Raw genomic sequence first — 16,285 nt, forward strand, 5'->3', positions numbered from 1 at the left:
GCTGGGAGCACGTGGCTCCTGTTGCTCGGCCTCCCACGACGAACAAGCAGGAAGAAACGAAGAAAAACAGGTGCTGCCTGCCTACTACACATGAGTGATCGGGGCTGCTAGCCAAGGACGAGCGGCGCACTGCACTGGCCCTGTTGTCCAACCCTGTGTGCAAGCAGAAGAACAGGAGACCGATGCCTTCAAGAACAGAAAAAGGGCGACAACAAAATCGACGAAATCCGACTCAAAACTCCATGATTCGCTCCCAAATTTTGCGAGAAATTCAACTACATACAAACTCATCCCCAACAAATCATCTCTTGGGATTAACCCAAACTCCGAGAAATCTAGAACAGGAAACCAGCGGCCACAAAATCGTCAAAAAACTAGACCAAATCAAAACAAATCGCGACCAAACTTTTCACAGGCCATCACAAGGGAGTTGGTGAGCATACTCTAAGAGATCATCGCCCAATTTCAACCCAAACTTCGGGAAAATTAGATCACAGCCAAGAACACGAAAAACACCCCAAAAACAAAATTCATTCAATTTCTTCATGCTCGACTTGATTCAATCAAATTCACTTAAGGGGTAGCATCAACTCATGTCATAGCACGAATCTGAGCAAAAAAGAACGAACTAAATCGGTCTCAAAATGAAGAATCGAAGCAAGAACGGGGGAGGGAAAACTGAGAAAAAACCTACAAAAATAAAATCACAGACACAATCCCTTGAATCCCACACATAGGTGTTAATTTGATCTCATCAATGGAGACTTTTTCATCTTTGAGATAAGTAGTGTCATTGCCAATTGGTGCCGTCCTTTCACAGATAAACACAGAGAAGACAAACATTGGAACAACATGCATTCTAGGCCAAACCCTAGAACACGAATCGAAGTCATCAAAGGAACGAATAAGAGAGGCAAAAGCAAAATCCCAAAATACAAGAGGAAACGGGAACACCTGAGACTGCTCTGTGCTAACCGCGGCACCACCGAGATCCACCGGCACCGGGCACGAGCACCATGAGCGGCCACAACAGGAGAGGGGGAGAGGGGGAAAGATGAGGACGACTGGCCTGCAAGGCCATGCCTCTGCCCTGCCCTGCGCCGGCCGCGCAACGGCCCGGTGGTAGATCGAGACGGAGGGAGAGGGAGAGAGAGAGGGGAGAGGTGCCGCGCGCGCTGAGCCACCTCGGGAGAGAGAGAGGGAGAGGAAGAGAGGAAGAGGAGGCGACGGGAGCGAGAGAACGCATGGGCAAAACGGAAAAGAAAAGAGGCCGTGAAAAAAAAATTTGGCAAAAAAAATACTCAAAGGGAATTCCAACGAGTGTGTCCAGTTTCATAATGTCATACGAGCGAATTCCTTTTGTGGGACGGCAAACGAGCGAAGCCCACGTTTCTTAATGGCAAAATTCCAATTATCTCGCGGATTCAGGGGCAGCGGCGTCCATCCCGCGTGAGAAGGGAGAAGGAGCCGGTGAGATATACTTTTTTCAGCTCCTCCATCTCTCGCAGCTCTCTCTCAGCGCGTTTTGTGGAGATTCATCGGTGGAGCTGGTTGCTGTGAACCCAACGGGGCCGATCTTCCTTGCAGCGTCGGCGCTCCATCTTCCGTCAGCCCCCCTGGTCTGTTTATTAGTTTGGGAAAAAAGTTAGAGTAGAATACATTTGACAGTCCCTCTTCCTTACCCGCATGATCCATTAATCTTGAGTCTTGATTTGCTCTGCCAGGAAAATGTTTGAAAGTGTGTATACGGAACATTTGAAGGGAAGGAAGGTGCTGCTTGAGACGCCCACTGGTTTCGCAGTCTTCCTTGTGAAGGATTTTGCTTTCGAACAAGACAAGGTAATATGTTGTCCTGTGATGAATTATCCGGTTTCGTTCCTTTCTTGCTTTTGGCCCTGCAACTATTTTGTAAGCCTACACGCCAATTAATTGTTCTTATGTCTTTTTACAGAATATCTGGGTGCACTTCTCGGATCTAGAATGCGCAATTCAGGTACATTACAGCTACTGAATAATATGTTATTCCACACAAGATGGGGTAAAACAAGATCCTGGATGGACATACTTGTATTCTATTAAGGTCTCTTGAGACGTAGTTATGTTGGCCTCTCTTTCTAAATGATAAATCCATAACTAAAGATTTCATAACATTTGGATCTTATAGAGATAAAAGCTAGACATACTATTGATGTTTGTTAGTTCTTTACTACCACTCCATCATTAACTATTTCATAATATTTGCATCAAATAGAGTAATAAAGATGAACGTACTATTGATGTTTGTTAGTGTACTACCACATGGTTCATGGCACAATCATATCCTTTGGTAGGCTCTTTTTATGGTTGCTCTAGGCCTGTACTCTGTTAATGATTCATGCTCTCACTTTCTTCATAAACCTTGTCAGGCTCTTGTTGCCTTGGGCTTCAAAAAAGTTGATAACAAATCTGCTGCTCGGAATGGTGATGATGGTCCTGGAAAGGACCTGGTGCAACTTATTATGAAATTCTGCAGGATTGGAGAGACATTAATTGTTCAAGATAAGGAACTTAAAGCTTCTATCAAGAAAAAGATTGTCAGTATATGTTGCCTTTAATTTTTGATTTATGTGATAATCATTACAAACCCTAATATAGTATGTATTGCTAATGATTAAAATGTCTTTCAGGGTATCACATGTAGATGTGATGGATATGATGTTGGTGAGGTGATATGGGGGATAAAAAATGTTTTGCATGCATTTATACGCAAAGAAGAGCGCAATATAACACTGGAATATTGTCTTCCAGTGAGCAAGGGATTGCAAGAGGCCTTACAATATTATGTAGTCAATATCCCGCCAAGAATGGTAATTATGCTCTTGCTGCTGCTATTTCAAGTATTTATTTATAGCATCTATTATTGTTTAAGCTATACGTGCCATGCATTCCCCCTAGCTTGCTGTGCTGTTATTTTACATCATATTTTCTCTTATTAGTAGACTCTTACTCAACTCACTTTGACTTTTGTGCATCTGTGTATGTAATTCTTGTTTTTGCTTAGAGTGTATGTCAGAAATGTTCTTCTACCATTATATCGAATGTATCACAATTATTTCCATTCAAGTCATTATTAAGTATATTGTGTGCCTCTTGTTCCTTCACTTCTGAAGTTATTGATGCATTTGCCCATGGCCAAATTATTGTTTGTACTGTCGATGCCTTTCTTGCTTTCATAATTTATAATAAGCAGAGTGTTCTCTAATTCAATGAACTTCTGAATAATGGAGATATTATTTTTCGAACTGTTTTTCATGTATCCAAACATTAGTAATTCTGTTGTTTGAATTTCAATGACTAGCCAATTTATTGTTTGTCACAGTCCATATGCACACTAGTATTTCTAGTTTACATTCCCTATGATTTCTCAGCTTTATTTTTGTATAGATTGAAGCTCCTCCATAACTCTTACCTTGCAGCATGATTCTAATTGCTGTGCCTTTTTCTCTTGCTCTCTATTTCAGGTTGACAAAACTTTCATAACCAAATTTGGTTTCCTGTGCTACCTTGACATGAACCTAGAGGGTTTTCCAAAGGAATTGTCGAGGTCATTTGATGAGTATGTTGGGATTGGTGACACTATTAAAGATGGCTTGGACTATGCGAAAGTGCTTGCAATGGTACTGTTCCTGACTTGGTGGAAGAACGTGGTTTCTCTGAGGTTAACGAATCTTAATTAACAGTTGTCGATTTTTACAATGTAATGGTCACATAAACTTGTCCTTCAGTGATAATTGATATATGAATTTGACTTGCTTTGTTTTGTGTAGACATTTTCTCATGATTTGGAATCAAAGTTGCATCAGGCTAAACTGTTTCAAGCTAATCGTAAAGATGACCTTACTATGCATGACTTGGAAAAGATAATGGGATACCTTGATTACCTCCTGTATGTTCCTCAGCTGAGAGACAAGATTATTATGGATGTGAAGCTTATGGAAGCGACACTTCTCAGATCTCTCAATGCAATCCAAAGGGTTAATGTATGGTAAGCACTTGTCGCCCATCTGCTCTATACATCAATTGAGGGTTGATTATTGTTTTGTTCAAGTTTAGTATGCGCGGAGAAATACAACTCTCAGCAGGTTGAATCATAGCCCACATCTCTTTAAAATTTATTTCTGTATCATGGTAGAAGAAAACGAATTTAGGGCTTTCTTGCAGCTTAGTTTTGTTCTTTCTGCCAAAGGGCGCCTAGCTCAAACGGTTAGGTGACCCTGCGGCACTCCTTAGGTCCTGGGTTCGACTCCCCGTGGGAGCGGATTTCAGGCTGAGGTTAAAAAAATCCCCTCGCCCGTCCCCATGTGCCAAAGCGTAGTGGAAGGCCCCGGCCCAGTTCTCACAGGGTGACAGCACCTCCTGCGTCAGGATGGGGGTGGGAGTTCGGGGTTTTTCTTGATCTGTGTGAGAAGATCCTTCTTAAACAGAAAACCCGGGGGCCGTCATAACCCCCCGCAGGTCGAGTTTTTTTAGTTTTGTTCTTTCTTTTCAGATCTGTTAAACAACAATATGGAGTACTTGTTTCTACAGAAGTGTTTTGGACTAGGACTGTAAATTGGAGAACCTTAGGGTGCCCACTGACCCTCTTTGTAACTTCCCAACATTCATGCACTCTTTGATATCGTTTCATTGTACTAAATATGGTAACCCCATTTGCACCCCTAATTTGGACTGGAACTCTTATTTGGTATTTTAGGTTCGAGTTTGAGGTAAAATAGTCTTTAGGGTTTGATCTTTGTTGTGGACAATGAAAAAGACCAGTTAGGATAGTTGTTCCTTGTAGCTCAACGCTGGTGAAACATGTATCCTCATGGAGGAATGGTGGCGGGTGGCATTTTTGATGCACTATGAGGCTGGAGCCTTGTTTGGGCCATTCTTAGGGGGTGTTTGGGACTGCTTCGCTCCCATTTTTTCAGCTCCGCTCCACGAACTCCACCATGGAGCAGCTCCACCATAGAGTTTGTGGAGCAGGTGGTACTGTTTGGCACACAGCTCTGCTCCAGCTCTAAGAATGGGTTGTTTTCATGCAAATGGTCCATTATGCGCTTGATTGAAATTGCATTTGATATTTTCCAAAAAAAAAGAAAACAAATGTAAGAAAATAGAAAACAAATGCTAGCTAGATTACGTCAACTAACTAGGCAGCTAGGTTGGGCGACGGCCAAACGGTCAGGCAAGAACCGTGACGTCTGATGGGCAGGGCGAGGATATTGACATGGAAGGACGTCACGTAGGCAGACCAAGACCGTTTGAAATTAATGAGCGGAACAAATAGGAAATGAACCGGTGATTAATGTGTGGCAATGTGGGTAATTATCCCTCAACTCTACATGGGAGTACAAAACTTCAAAAACTAGAGTACCCCTTGAGGTGCTCCAGAAAAAACATGGAGTTGGCCTCCAGCTCCACCTTTTTTGCGGAGCGGAGTTTGTGGAGCTAGGCGTGTTTGGCAACGTGAAGCTGGAGCGGAGCTGGAAAAACGGGAGCGGAGCAGTCCCAAACACCCCCTTAGGCTTTGGATGTTGGTTACTTTTCTTAAGTTTGAGATGAAAAAAGCAAAGTACAGGCTGCTTTTAGTTTTCTTTGTGAATTAATCACATGGCTGCTTTTAATGTTCTTTGTTCTTAACTTCACTGGCAGGGAACCTGTAGATTTCAATAAAATGGAGTTCAGGAGGGTGCTGCTCGAGACTCCCTCAGGTTTTGCTATATTTAATGTTCGTGAAGATGTGTTTTGTAATCCTAGGGTATGTCCAAACACGCTTGTGATGAATCACCTATTTTCCTTTTTTTTGGTGCCATGCAACGGATCATTGAATCCAGAAACTGATAAGTTTTTTCCCCATTTTTGCAGGATATCTGGACTTATTTTATGGATATACTTGATGCACGCAAAGTGCAGTATCTCAGAAAATTCAACTTATATTTTTAATTTCGTCCATTGCTAATTTGTTTGTTCATCCGTATGGGATCAAGTTACATAGGAAACTCTTCTTTTTTTAATGTCTCTTGAGGAGCAATCATGCTTCCATCTCTCTTCGCAATTTAAGTTGGGACCTGTTTGGTGCAGCTCCCAAAGTCAATTGCTCCTCTACCGAAAGGCCGTTTCCAGGAATCACTATGGAATTGACTCTCTGAAATGAACTAAGATATTGGGTGCTGAAAAAAACAGCTTCTCCTGATTAACTTCGTTCCTTATTCCTCCGTAGAATCTCCCTAGAGTCTCACAGAGAATCACTTCTAGGTCATCTCTACCAAACTGATGCAGGTTCATAGGGAGGCTGCTGGAACAACATCACCAAGACATGCACATAGGGAGGCTGCTAGAACAACATCACCAAGACATGCACAGTTTGATCAGAAGAGGCTCTTGTTTGAATCAAAGTTATTAACCTTTTTATAACTTTTGTGGTACAAACAATTAAAATGTGTAATCACTTGCAGTGTTTACATCATATAGTGCTACTAAAATGATTGAATTTTCCAACACAAGACCTGAAGGATCAGTAACAGCAGTTTCTTTTGGACAACATATTGACATGAAAACCTGCAGTGTCCTTGATGGCCCCTTCATGCTTCTGGTTCAACACTGCAGAGGGAGTTTTTAGCTATTTTCGTTGATCCATAAATGCATTGCTTAATTTGGTTGCTAACGTTTTGTCAGATGGGCAATATGTTAGCATGATAGATGATCCAGATCAGGTCTCTCTCTCTCAATATGTGACAAGGATTTCTTATTCTTCTTTTCTTAAGTTGTAATGTCGATTTGCATAGGTTTGCAGCTTTCCTCTCTCCGCTTACACTTGGTCGAGTAAACATTGCAGTTGACTCAGTCTACATTTCAAAGGTGTGTTGCAAGGCATTTTCTTCTCTTGTAAACCCAGAAAAAAAGTTATGCTGATGAATTTAACAAATATAGTCCCCCAACCTCAGTAATTTACTTTTAGAATGTAACCAGTTAATCAAATTTGTCCCAGTAAAAGGTAATGTAATTGACTCTCTGAAATGCAATAAGATATTGGGTGCTGAAAAAACAGCTTCTGATTATTAACCTCGTTCCTTATTCCTCCGTAGAATCTCCCCAGAGTCTCACAGAGAATCACTTCTAGGTCATCTCTACCAAACAGGCCCTTAGTAGTACACCATCAGTGGTAATGGTAAGATTAGTGCCTGATTGGCTATTTGGGTGGGTCTAAATGGGACAAATTGGCTAAGCACTGGGTAGGTTCGGTAGGTATAGCCACTGTGTGCGTCCATAGCAAGGCTTGGCACTCAGCTTTACAGCATTGCTAAGAAGACTGTTACTTCTAACTGACATCAAACATTGAATTAACCTAACCTTGGTAGGATAAATTGACTAGATCTCTAGGATGGATGATGTACGCTCTGTAATGCCCTGCCAAGGAGAAAATACTTTTACTTCCAATCATAGGACATGCCGTACCATCTTCCTGTAGTTTGATGGTCAAACATAACTTCCAAAAAGGCTTTGTTCTTGTTGTTACTTTGATTAGAATCATTTTGATCATGCTGCATTTATCGGCATTTATCTTCTCCATTTGAACCACGCAGGGCTCTAATATTTTTTATGTGTCACCCACTATCATATTCTGGCGAATGTTCTTTTGGATCATGTCAGCTTGTCTTTGCCATTGGTTTTGTAAGTGTTGATGAAAAATCTGTTACCCGTAATAGTCATGATGGCCCTGGTGACAAACTAGAACAGCTCATTCTTAGATTCTGCAATGCTAAAAGGGAATTGGTTGTTCAAGATACACAGCTTAAAGCTGTTATCAAATCAAAACTTGTGAGTTTTTATTCCCTCAACAGTTTTCCTTTTTGTCGTCAGTACTGATTCCAGTCAAATGTGGCATTCTAATGTTGACATAGTTTCTCAGGATGTCAAATGCTGGACAGGTGACCAAGTTGTGGAAGAGGTTATTTGGGGACTAAAGTATGTCATGCCTCATTTTATATTGGAGGAAAGGAATAAGATTACTGATAACTATTTTCTCCCACTGAGCAAGCAACTGCTAGAGGACCTGGAAACATATTGAATCAATGTCCCCACAAGTGAGGTATTTTGCTCTCCTTGCTATTGCAATGCTATTCTATATTCTGATACTCTTGATATATCATAATAATTCAGATTTGGAATAGGTTCAATTAGTGAATCACCTATGGCTTAAAAAACGCTGGCACTTATAAAATGAAAACTACCCATCCGTTTTAAAGGCCAATTTTACCCGAGTATCATTGACATACGTCGTCCCCACAAAATAGAAGTATGTCCTCTACTATTAATACAATGATACATAGCTCTCCTGCGTATTCAAGAAAAAAAAATAAAAGTTTGTCCTATTCTATAAGAACAATTTAGTTTATCCAATTGTACTTGAGTGCCATAGAATTGGAGTGTTGACATGGACTATGCTGTAGCATATGATCTGAGCGCTTAAAGAGTTGTTTACTACTTTCCTAAATCTGTGAATGTATAGCAACACATACCATGGTCTTACTGCACCTTAGTTGCAGATTACACAGGTATTTGTGAGCCTGATTTCTTCACTGTTCTTTTGCTTCACTGGTATGCCATTCAAAGCATTGTAACAATTGACATGCTCAATGCTTGTAAACATTGATTAAATGTCTGCCTCATGTACCTCATATTAGAATATCTTTTTGGCGTGCTCCATTAAGACAGACAAAATAGACTTCAGAGAACTAGTGGCAGCCATTCCTAGATTTGAAAGATTTGTTATTCCGCTTCAGTCCTTTTAAATCGTCTCAGTAAATTGATAGTGGTTCTGCTTACATTTTGGTACCATTGATGACTATTGAATTTTGGAGTTTACGGTTGAAATTCTCTATCATTATTAGCATATTGTGTTTGAAATTAAACCATAAATTGGTGGTGCACTAGAAATTGAAATCCTTCCCTGAAATCTGCAACAATATTGTCCTCTGATTCAAATATCAATAATGCAATATCGTGCATCAATGTAATTAGATCCTGTTATTGTTCATTAACAAGTAGTTTTGTCTGCAACCATGTGGAATTTATGTGTATTTCTAATTTGTTGGTATTGCCCTGTGATCATGCTAACTCACAAGTAGTCCGTAGTCGGTACATGTTGTACTGTATTTTCAAGAACTTAGCTTCTTGATGGTTTATTTGTGTATTGATTGTTGTACCTTCTTGAATTTTATATGATTAGGTTTATTTTTTTTTCTTTTTTATTATCCATTTCAGATTACTGCAGATATCATAGATTTGTTTGGTTATGTGAAAATTCTTGACATAATCCTCAAGAAAACTTCCAAGGCTTTACGCACCAAATGCAATTGTTATGTTTCTGATATCATAGCCAGTGAAGATGATGTGACCTATGCAAGCATGATCGCAAAGGTTCTGGTTCCTGAGTTTAAGGAAGAAATTGGGCTCCCTGAGGTTGAACATCTGACAAAATTTGTTAATATAGTCAATGCATTACCAATAATAATTGGATCTGGAGTGATTGATAAATAAAATGTGTTTTGTTTTGTACAGATTGCTAGTGGTTTGGGATCAAAGCTAATGGATCTGCCTAAAGATGCCGGAAAAGCTATTGCTAATTGTGACAAACAAGAAATCCTGGAGTCCCTGAAAAGGCTTTCAGATATTTGCAAAGAGAAAAAGTGTGCATTTCAGAAGCTCCTGGAAATTGAAGCTCAAATTGGTGTTGCCAGGATGGCTGTCGGTAATGAAGCTGTTGGTAAGGATGATGAGGGCAAGACAAACACAAAGGGTAGCAACAAGGACGGTGGATCTGGAAAGAAGTGCGAGACAGAGGTTACTAACAAGGGCAAAACAGAAACAATGGGTAGCAGTAAGGATGATCGATTTGCAAATAACGGCGAGACAAAACCAATGGAGAATGGTCGATCTGCAAATAAGGGCAAGAGAGTTAACGAGGGCAAGACAAAAACAAACACAGCAAGAAAATCGGTGGTCCATCCAAAATTTGTTTAATTCTGAGTGTGTGAATATGGGGCTGATTACTAAACATTTTCTTCATGTTGATTGGATTGTGTTTAATTCTGAATGTCTCGACATGGATCTATCTGAACATGTAGTATTAGATTGTGTTGAATCTTTTCTTTGTTTGAACATCTGCCTAATCTGCCATGACACAATCATGTTGTACCCAACGGTCATACCATTCATATGTTGTGTTTTGGCTTGAAAAAAATTGCAGCATCACAAAAATAAGAAAGAAAGAAAAATGCATTATGGGTGTGCCATGTGGGAAGAAAATTCCGTTGAGACAGTTGTCAGGACCAGCTCGAGTAGGAAAGAAACCGGAGAACAATTAAGGAAAATGCAGGGATAAATATTTTGAACAAGATAGCATATAGATGGTCACAGAACAAAGAAAATACTTGGGGTCCGTTTAAATCTCTGAATTGCCTCCAATGAATTGAATTGGGCTCCAATACAAAATCTAAAAATGATTGCATTGCTCATGAACACCAAATTTTGTGTTTGGTTGGCATAGGAATCACGCGTGAGAAATCTCTCTCACTCCCAAATTCCAAATACTGTTTGGTTGGAAAATGAAAAGAGATTTGTGAAACAACATGGCTTCCCGAGTTTCCAACCTTGTTCCTTGTCGTTCATCAGGCACCAGAGCCACTAACCCTTGTCGTGCATTGCGCGCCTGATCTCCTTCCAGCGGCCGGCGTGGCACAGAATGAGGCTCTGCAGCTCCTTGTACAGTGAAGGGGCGGTGGTAGAGGTCGCAGGCGAGGTGTTCACGCCACCTGTCGCCGCACTGCCGAGGGGAGCACATCATCGTGTCGCAGGCTACACGGCTCCGGCCCTTCTCCCTGACGAAGCGCTCCAGGCACGCGTCCTCCTCCAGCGTCCACCCCGGCGAGGGCCTGATGCGGAGGAGGACGCATCTCGCCAGTTCGCCGTCGCCTGATCTCGATCCACCGTCGTGCCGCCGGGAATGACCGGTACGGAGAAGAACTGGGGAGAAAATAGACGACGGGCAACATATGAAAAAATGAATGTTTTTAATTTTCTTTTTTTCCTCAAAGAATGATAAATTTTCTTTCCCCCCCCCCAAAGAATGAGTGTTTCAATTCAGCCTTAAAGATCAATGAAATTACAGTCTGTTATTACTTTTTTTCCATGATACGCATAATTAATAATATTTTAAAATACTATTTCATACTACTAGGATTAATGCAGTATAAGTATATCTTTTTTTCTTAAGACTACTTTCTCTTCTCTTAAGTCTACAACAAGTTATAGAAATGGTTGTATAAGAACAGAGGAAGGGTTGGAAAAAGATGAATCGGACTTGGCAGATTGAACTGAACTTAGTATATCTTTTTTTTAGAGTTACTAGTATAAGTATATCTAAACCGTCAATCAAGAGAAATAAGCGGCCCATAATCATGTCAGCCCTTGTAATAAAGGTCTAAAAAAGAAAGGCTCCATCTATATCTGTCTCTCTTGTCTATTTGTTGATTCTTTTATTTGAGAGAGATGTGAGGGGAGAGTTCCTAACTGTCAATAATGTTGTATAATAGGACAAAAGGTAAATGATTACAACCGTTATTTTCACATAAAAGAATCGGTATTGTTGCATCCGAGCCGTCTAAAGTGTCTTCAGTTACCTGTCTCTGCTCTAGGTCTGACAATAGCTGCCCTTTAAGCATCCATGCAGTAAGGAATTAATTTTCTCATGAATTCCGCATCCTCCCAAGCTGAGGCTACAACCAACTAATGCACTACAAACAGATTTTCGGAAGTGAATGGGTGGGTCCAGAAAGTGTTTCGAGAGAAATATTTGGCTTTGATTGCAGCTGGTAGGATTTGGTTCTGTGCGGTGAAGATTCACCCAGTGTTGACGTGAAGGCTTTTGTTAACTAACAAGATTAGAAGCTTCCATTTGATGAGAAGGCTTTGAGATGCCGAGGCTTGGCACAAAGTTTGGACTGCTTAGGTCAACACCTATCCACCCCGATAAATGCATTGTTTTGTTTAGCTCAAAAGTGGAAAAGTTGGATGCCCCTAGGCCGGCTCCCATCACGTGCTATGGATTCTGCGGCCGAACCTAGTGATAGTGGCACGCCCCACGGATACAGATATGTTTAATACGAAAAGAAAAGAAATACTTAACCTACTCAGTTAATGGGAGAAGAAAACGTATGGGGTAAAATAATTGAAGAGCCAATGTAGTTAAAGTCTACATGTACCTTAATCAGATCATCTTAACAGAGTAGGCCGTATCACAAACGGCATTGTTTCAAAGTTGTGATGGTTGAGTACACAACATATTATACATAAATAAGGCACATTGCTCAGAAGATAGTGGTAGCTGCTCTAGAGATTTGTTCCAGACATAATTCTTGAAGTGACCATGCTGGTAACAAAGCTTCCAGCTTCTATTAGACTCCCAGACTTCATCTTCGAACTCCAAGGTCCCTGATGAAGAAGCTATATAAACATGCAGCCTAAAAGTTAGTAGTTTAGATTTCATAGCAACCACGCTATAGGAAATGCAAAACACAAGCACAAAGCATAGCCAATATGCTTAAAAATTACAAACTTAACATATATTAATAACGTAAGTTCTAAGAGCATCTCCAATAGGATCTATAAAATGAATATCCAAAAACACAAAGGGTAGCAACAAGGACGGTGGATCTAGAAAGAAGTGCAAGACACAGGTTACTAACAAGGGCAAAACAGAAACAATGGGTAGCAATAAGGATGATCGATTTGCAAATAATGGCAAGATAGTTAACAAGGGCAAGAAAAAACTAATGGAGGATGGTCGATCTGCAAATAAGGGCAAGACAAAAACAAACACAGCAAGAGAATATGTGCCTGATCGCTAAACATTTTCTTCACGTTGATTAGATCGTGTTTAATTCTGAATGTCTGAACATCGATCTATCTGAACATGTAGTATTAGGTTGTGTTGAATCTTTTCTTTGTTTGAACATCTGCCTAATCTGCCATGACACATTCATGTTGTACCCAATGAACATACCATTCATATGTTGTGTTTTGGCTTGAAAAAGTTTGCAGCATCTTCACAAAAATAAGAAAGAAAGAAAAATACATTATGGGTGTGACATGTAATAGGGAAGAAATTTCCGTTGAGACAGTTGTCAGGACCAGCTCGAGTAGGAAAGAAACCGGAGAATAATTAAGGAAAATGCAGGGATAAATATTTGACAATGCTTTTAGAAAATTCTGCCTAGGCATTCCACTGAAGGTGTTCACAGTCCATGTGTTTGGTTTGGGGATGATATGGAATGGGTTGGACCTATGCCATTTTGCTGGGTTGGGTTGAACCCATTTGCTGTTTGGTTAGAGAGATATAGGTTGATTCCAATTTCATGTTTTGTGTGAGGGATGAAGTAGAATGGGATGGATGGAATTTTGCACACCGTTTAGCTACTGTTACTCATGGACCTGTGCGTCAGTCACAGTGCAGTCTTCTTCCTCTAGGCGCACTCCCTTCCCCGTCACCGCCCACCTGGCCTTCATCCTCGCTCGGCCGGCCGGCCTCTTATGAATCATATCTATCTATACTCCTAAAGCTGTATGATTCATAGATAGATATGATTCATGGATTAGGTTAACGGTTCCAGTAGTCTCCTAATCCAACGGTGAGAGGGGACTACTGTTTTCTGTATGATTCTTGGATCTGACGGTGCCAGTATCGGTTCTTGCATGGATTAGGTTATATCAGTGATAAGATCAAATAATTGTTGCAAGGGATGTAAAGCCATCAATTATCTAATTACAATTCCTCAAGTTTTGTCGCTCCAATGGACCGGCAGAGAAACCAGTCTATTAACCATTATATATGTGTTTGTTACCTGCTTTTTAGTCTCCCATCTTAATATGTATGAGTAGCTTACTGCTACTGTTCTTACAATGTGTTCCACATTATGTATTTATCAGCTTGGAAATTATAGAATCATGGTACTAAAATTGAGACCATCTTGAATCACCGTCATATTTTTTAAATTGCAGAAGCACACCAAACATATAGGCCCCGTTCGCTGGTCTGAAACTTGGCTGAAAAGCACTGTTCCGGCTGGTTTGTTGTGAGAGAAAAACACTGTTTGGCTGGTTTGGTGAACAGTGTATTGAGGGGGGATCAGCCGGCTGGCTGGTCTGATAAGACCAGCGAACGGCCCCATATTTGCTTAGGTTGTTCACACTACATTGATCCTGAGCTTGCATCCATCATGGCGATCGGTCTGCTCATCCTTCCCAACAAACTTCAGATACTCAACGCCATTTCCGCTCACTTCAGGTACTTAAAAATGCCCTGTGCAAAAAAAAAACATTCGCACAATACTGAATGTTACTTCTATGTATATTGCTATTTGTGGACAGTTGAAATTTAAGCTCATAGTTTCCCATACTTCTAATATGTACAGTAAGAGATGACAAAATTCTGTTCATTTACTGACTCGATTCCAAATATTTCTTTGTATGATTTGAGGGTTAAGGTTTCGACATACAGTGCCTGCAATATACCTGTGTATTATGTATGATGGCCCTCAAATTTGTGTTTCCATGGTGCAGGTACAAAATATGTGCATCCATACTCTGTTTGCAGCTGCCTTGCAAGAAAAGCTTGGTATATGTAGATTACTATACCAACAATTTATTTTTCTATGTTTAGTTATTTATGTATCAGTTTACATCACCATACCCAAATTTCCCTATATGCATGTCTTACTGTCCTCTCCTCCAAAAATTATGTTACTCCAATCCAATGTCAGCACCTTTAACAGAAGTGATTCGCCATGACTCTACAATCTGCCTGCGTTAAACATGCCTTGGAATCACATGCGGATGACACCTTTCAAGAAACTAGGCTGTTTACGACAAACGTTTGCTTTTTTTGACGCCAGCTCAACATCTGGAACACCAGCTACGAAAACAAAGCACAAAAGGAACTACGCGATAAGCGTCGCTCCAGACATGGTAGCACAACACCACCACAAAAGCAAGGCGGGCACAAAGTGAGGTAAGACTACGTAGATTCTAAATCTGTATTACATGTAGTTTGGATGGTTTTGATTGCGCAACTGTATTATCCATTTTGGATACGAGATTATTAGCTAGCAACAGCAAAAAAAAAACTATTTATGACTCTAGGTTATTATGGTTTACGTGTGGTTTCAGATTGCTCTGCTTCCAAAGTTTTGCATGAATGTTACATTTTTTCCTACAAAATCAACAACTGTTGACATAATGTTTGCCTCATGTCCCTAAGGAAACCTTGGCACAATGATTTAGTACAGTTAGTCCATTTCGTTAATTTGCCCCTAAAATCGACTTAAGAGATGTTCTTCTTTGTTTTACAACCTTGAACCTCTGAGCATCAAGAATGCAAATTAATGTATAATATTTTAAATTTTGATTCCTTTTACTCCAGCAAAACTCAGTGCCATTACTCATGCTGACCTTTTCTGCACCACCCAATGCGTTCGAATCACCTGTTGCCGCTCCTGATGTTACTACAGTCTCCAGGAGGCTGTATTTCCAAAGGGGAAATCTAAATGTCAACCGGTTGTTTTGTGGGCTGTGGGCACACGATTTTTCAACCGTCCGATGCAATCGCTGGTTGTTTACTGTGCGTGGGATTGAAGGCTATCAGAATCTTTTTTTGTTCTGCTCAGTCAACGCGGCAGGGGCAGCACGGAGCGTGTGGTCTGGGTGGTGAGATTTCGAGGCGTGTATTTACGAAGTGTTGTGAGAAAAACTAAAAAAAGCTGGTGACGTGACCAGACGAGACCAGACCAGTTATTTCTACTATGCCTAGAGGACAAACTTGCACGTGGTTTTCCTGGACTAATGCATCATCCTAATGATTATGGCATTTTTTCCGGGCAATAGTAGTATGCTATAGCGTACAACTTGTTGCTGACTACCAAGGGCCAGTTTGGTTGCCGAATTTTTTTTTTTGGCAAAACGACACTGTAGCGTTTTTATTGTTATTTAGCAATTAGTGTCCAATCATAGTTTAATTAGGCTTAAAAGATTCGTCTCGTGGATTTCGTCTAAACTGTGTAATTAGTTTTATTTTTTATTTATATTTAATGCTTCATGCATGCGTCCAAAGATTCGATGTGATGGAAAATCTTGAAAAATTTGGCATTTTGGGAGGGAACTAAACAGGGCCCAATATGTTTACAGAGAGACAGTAGAAATTCAAAAA

General features: G+C 40.4%; 1 protein-coding gene and 1 pseudogene across 1 annotated transcript; both read left to right on the forward strand.

Annotated features, from left to right (window-relative positions):
* Positions 1-1,417: 1,417 nt before the first annotated feature.
* On the forward strand, positions 1,418-6,289 carry LOC136459421 (probable nucleolar protein 5-1; annotated as a pseudogene).
* Positions 6,290-9,400: 3,111 nt separating this feature from the next.
* LOC136459422 (uncharacterized) lies at positions 9,401-10,052 on the forward strand. Its single transcript, XM_066459277.1, has 2 exons — positions 9,401-9,486; positions 9,586-10,052. Exons 1-2 carry the CDS (start codon positions 9,433-9,435, stop codon positions 10,045-10,047), a joined length of 516 nt encoding a protein of 171 aa, XP_066315374.1. The 5' UTR covers positions 9,401-9,432; the 3' UTR covers positions 10,048-10,052.
* Positions 10,053-16,285: the final 6,233 nt, after the last annotated feature.

Source organism: Miscanthus floridulus, chromosome 6 (assembly GCF_019320115.1).
Source record: "Miscanthus floridulus cultivar M001 chromosome 6, ASM1932011v1, whole genome shotgun sequence".
Classification (NCBI taxonomy): Eukaryota; Viridiplantae; Streptophyta; class Magnoliopsida; order Poales; family Poaceae; genus Miscanthus; species Miscanthus floridulus.

What these genes read in the sequence shown, in the direction of transcription:
- LOC136459422 (XM_066459277.1), top strand. Translation starts at nt 9,433, where the DNA reads ATGATCGCAAAGGTTCTGGTTCCTGAGTTTAAGGAAGAAATTGGGCTC. An exon ending in AAGAAATTGGGCTCCCTGAG is followed by an intron (nt 9,487 to 9,585) that starts GTTGAACATCTG and finishes TGTTTTGTACAG; the next exon opens with ATTGCTAGTGGTTTGGGATC.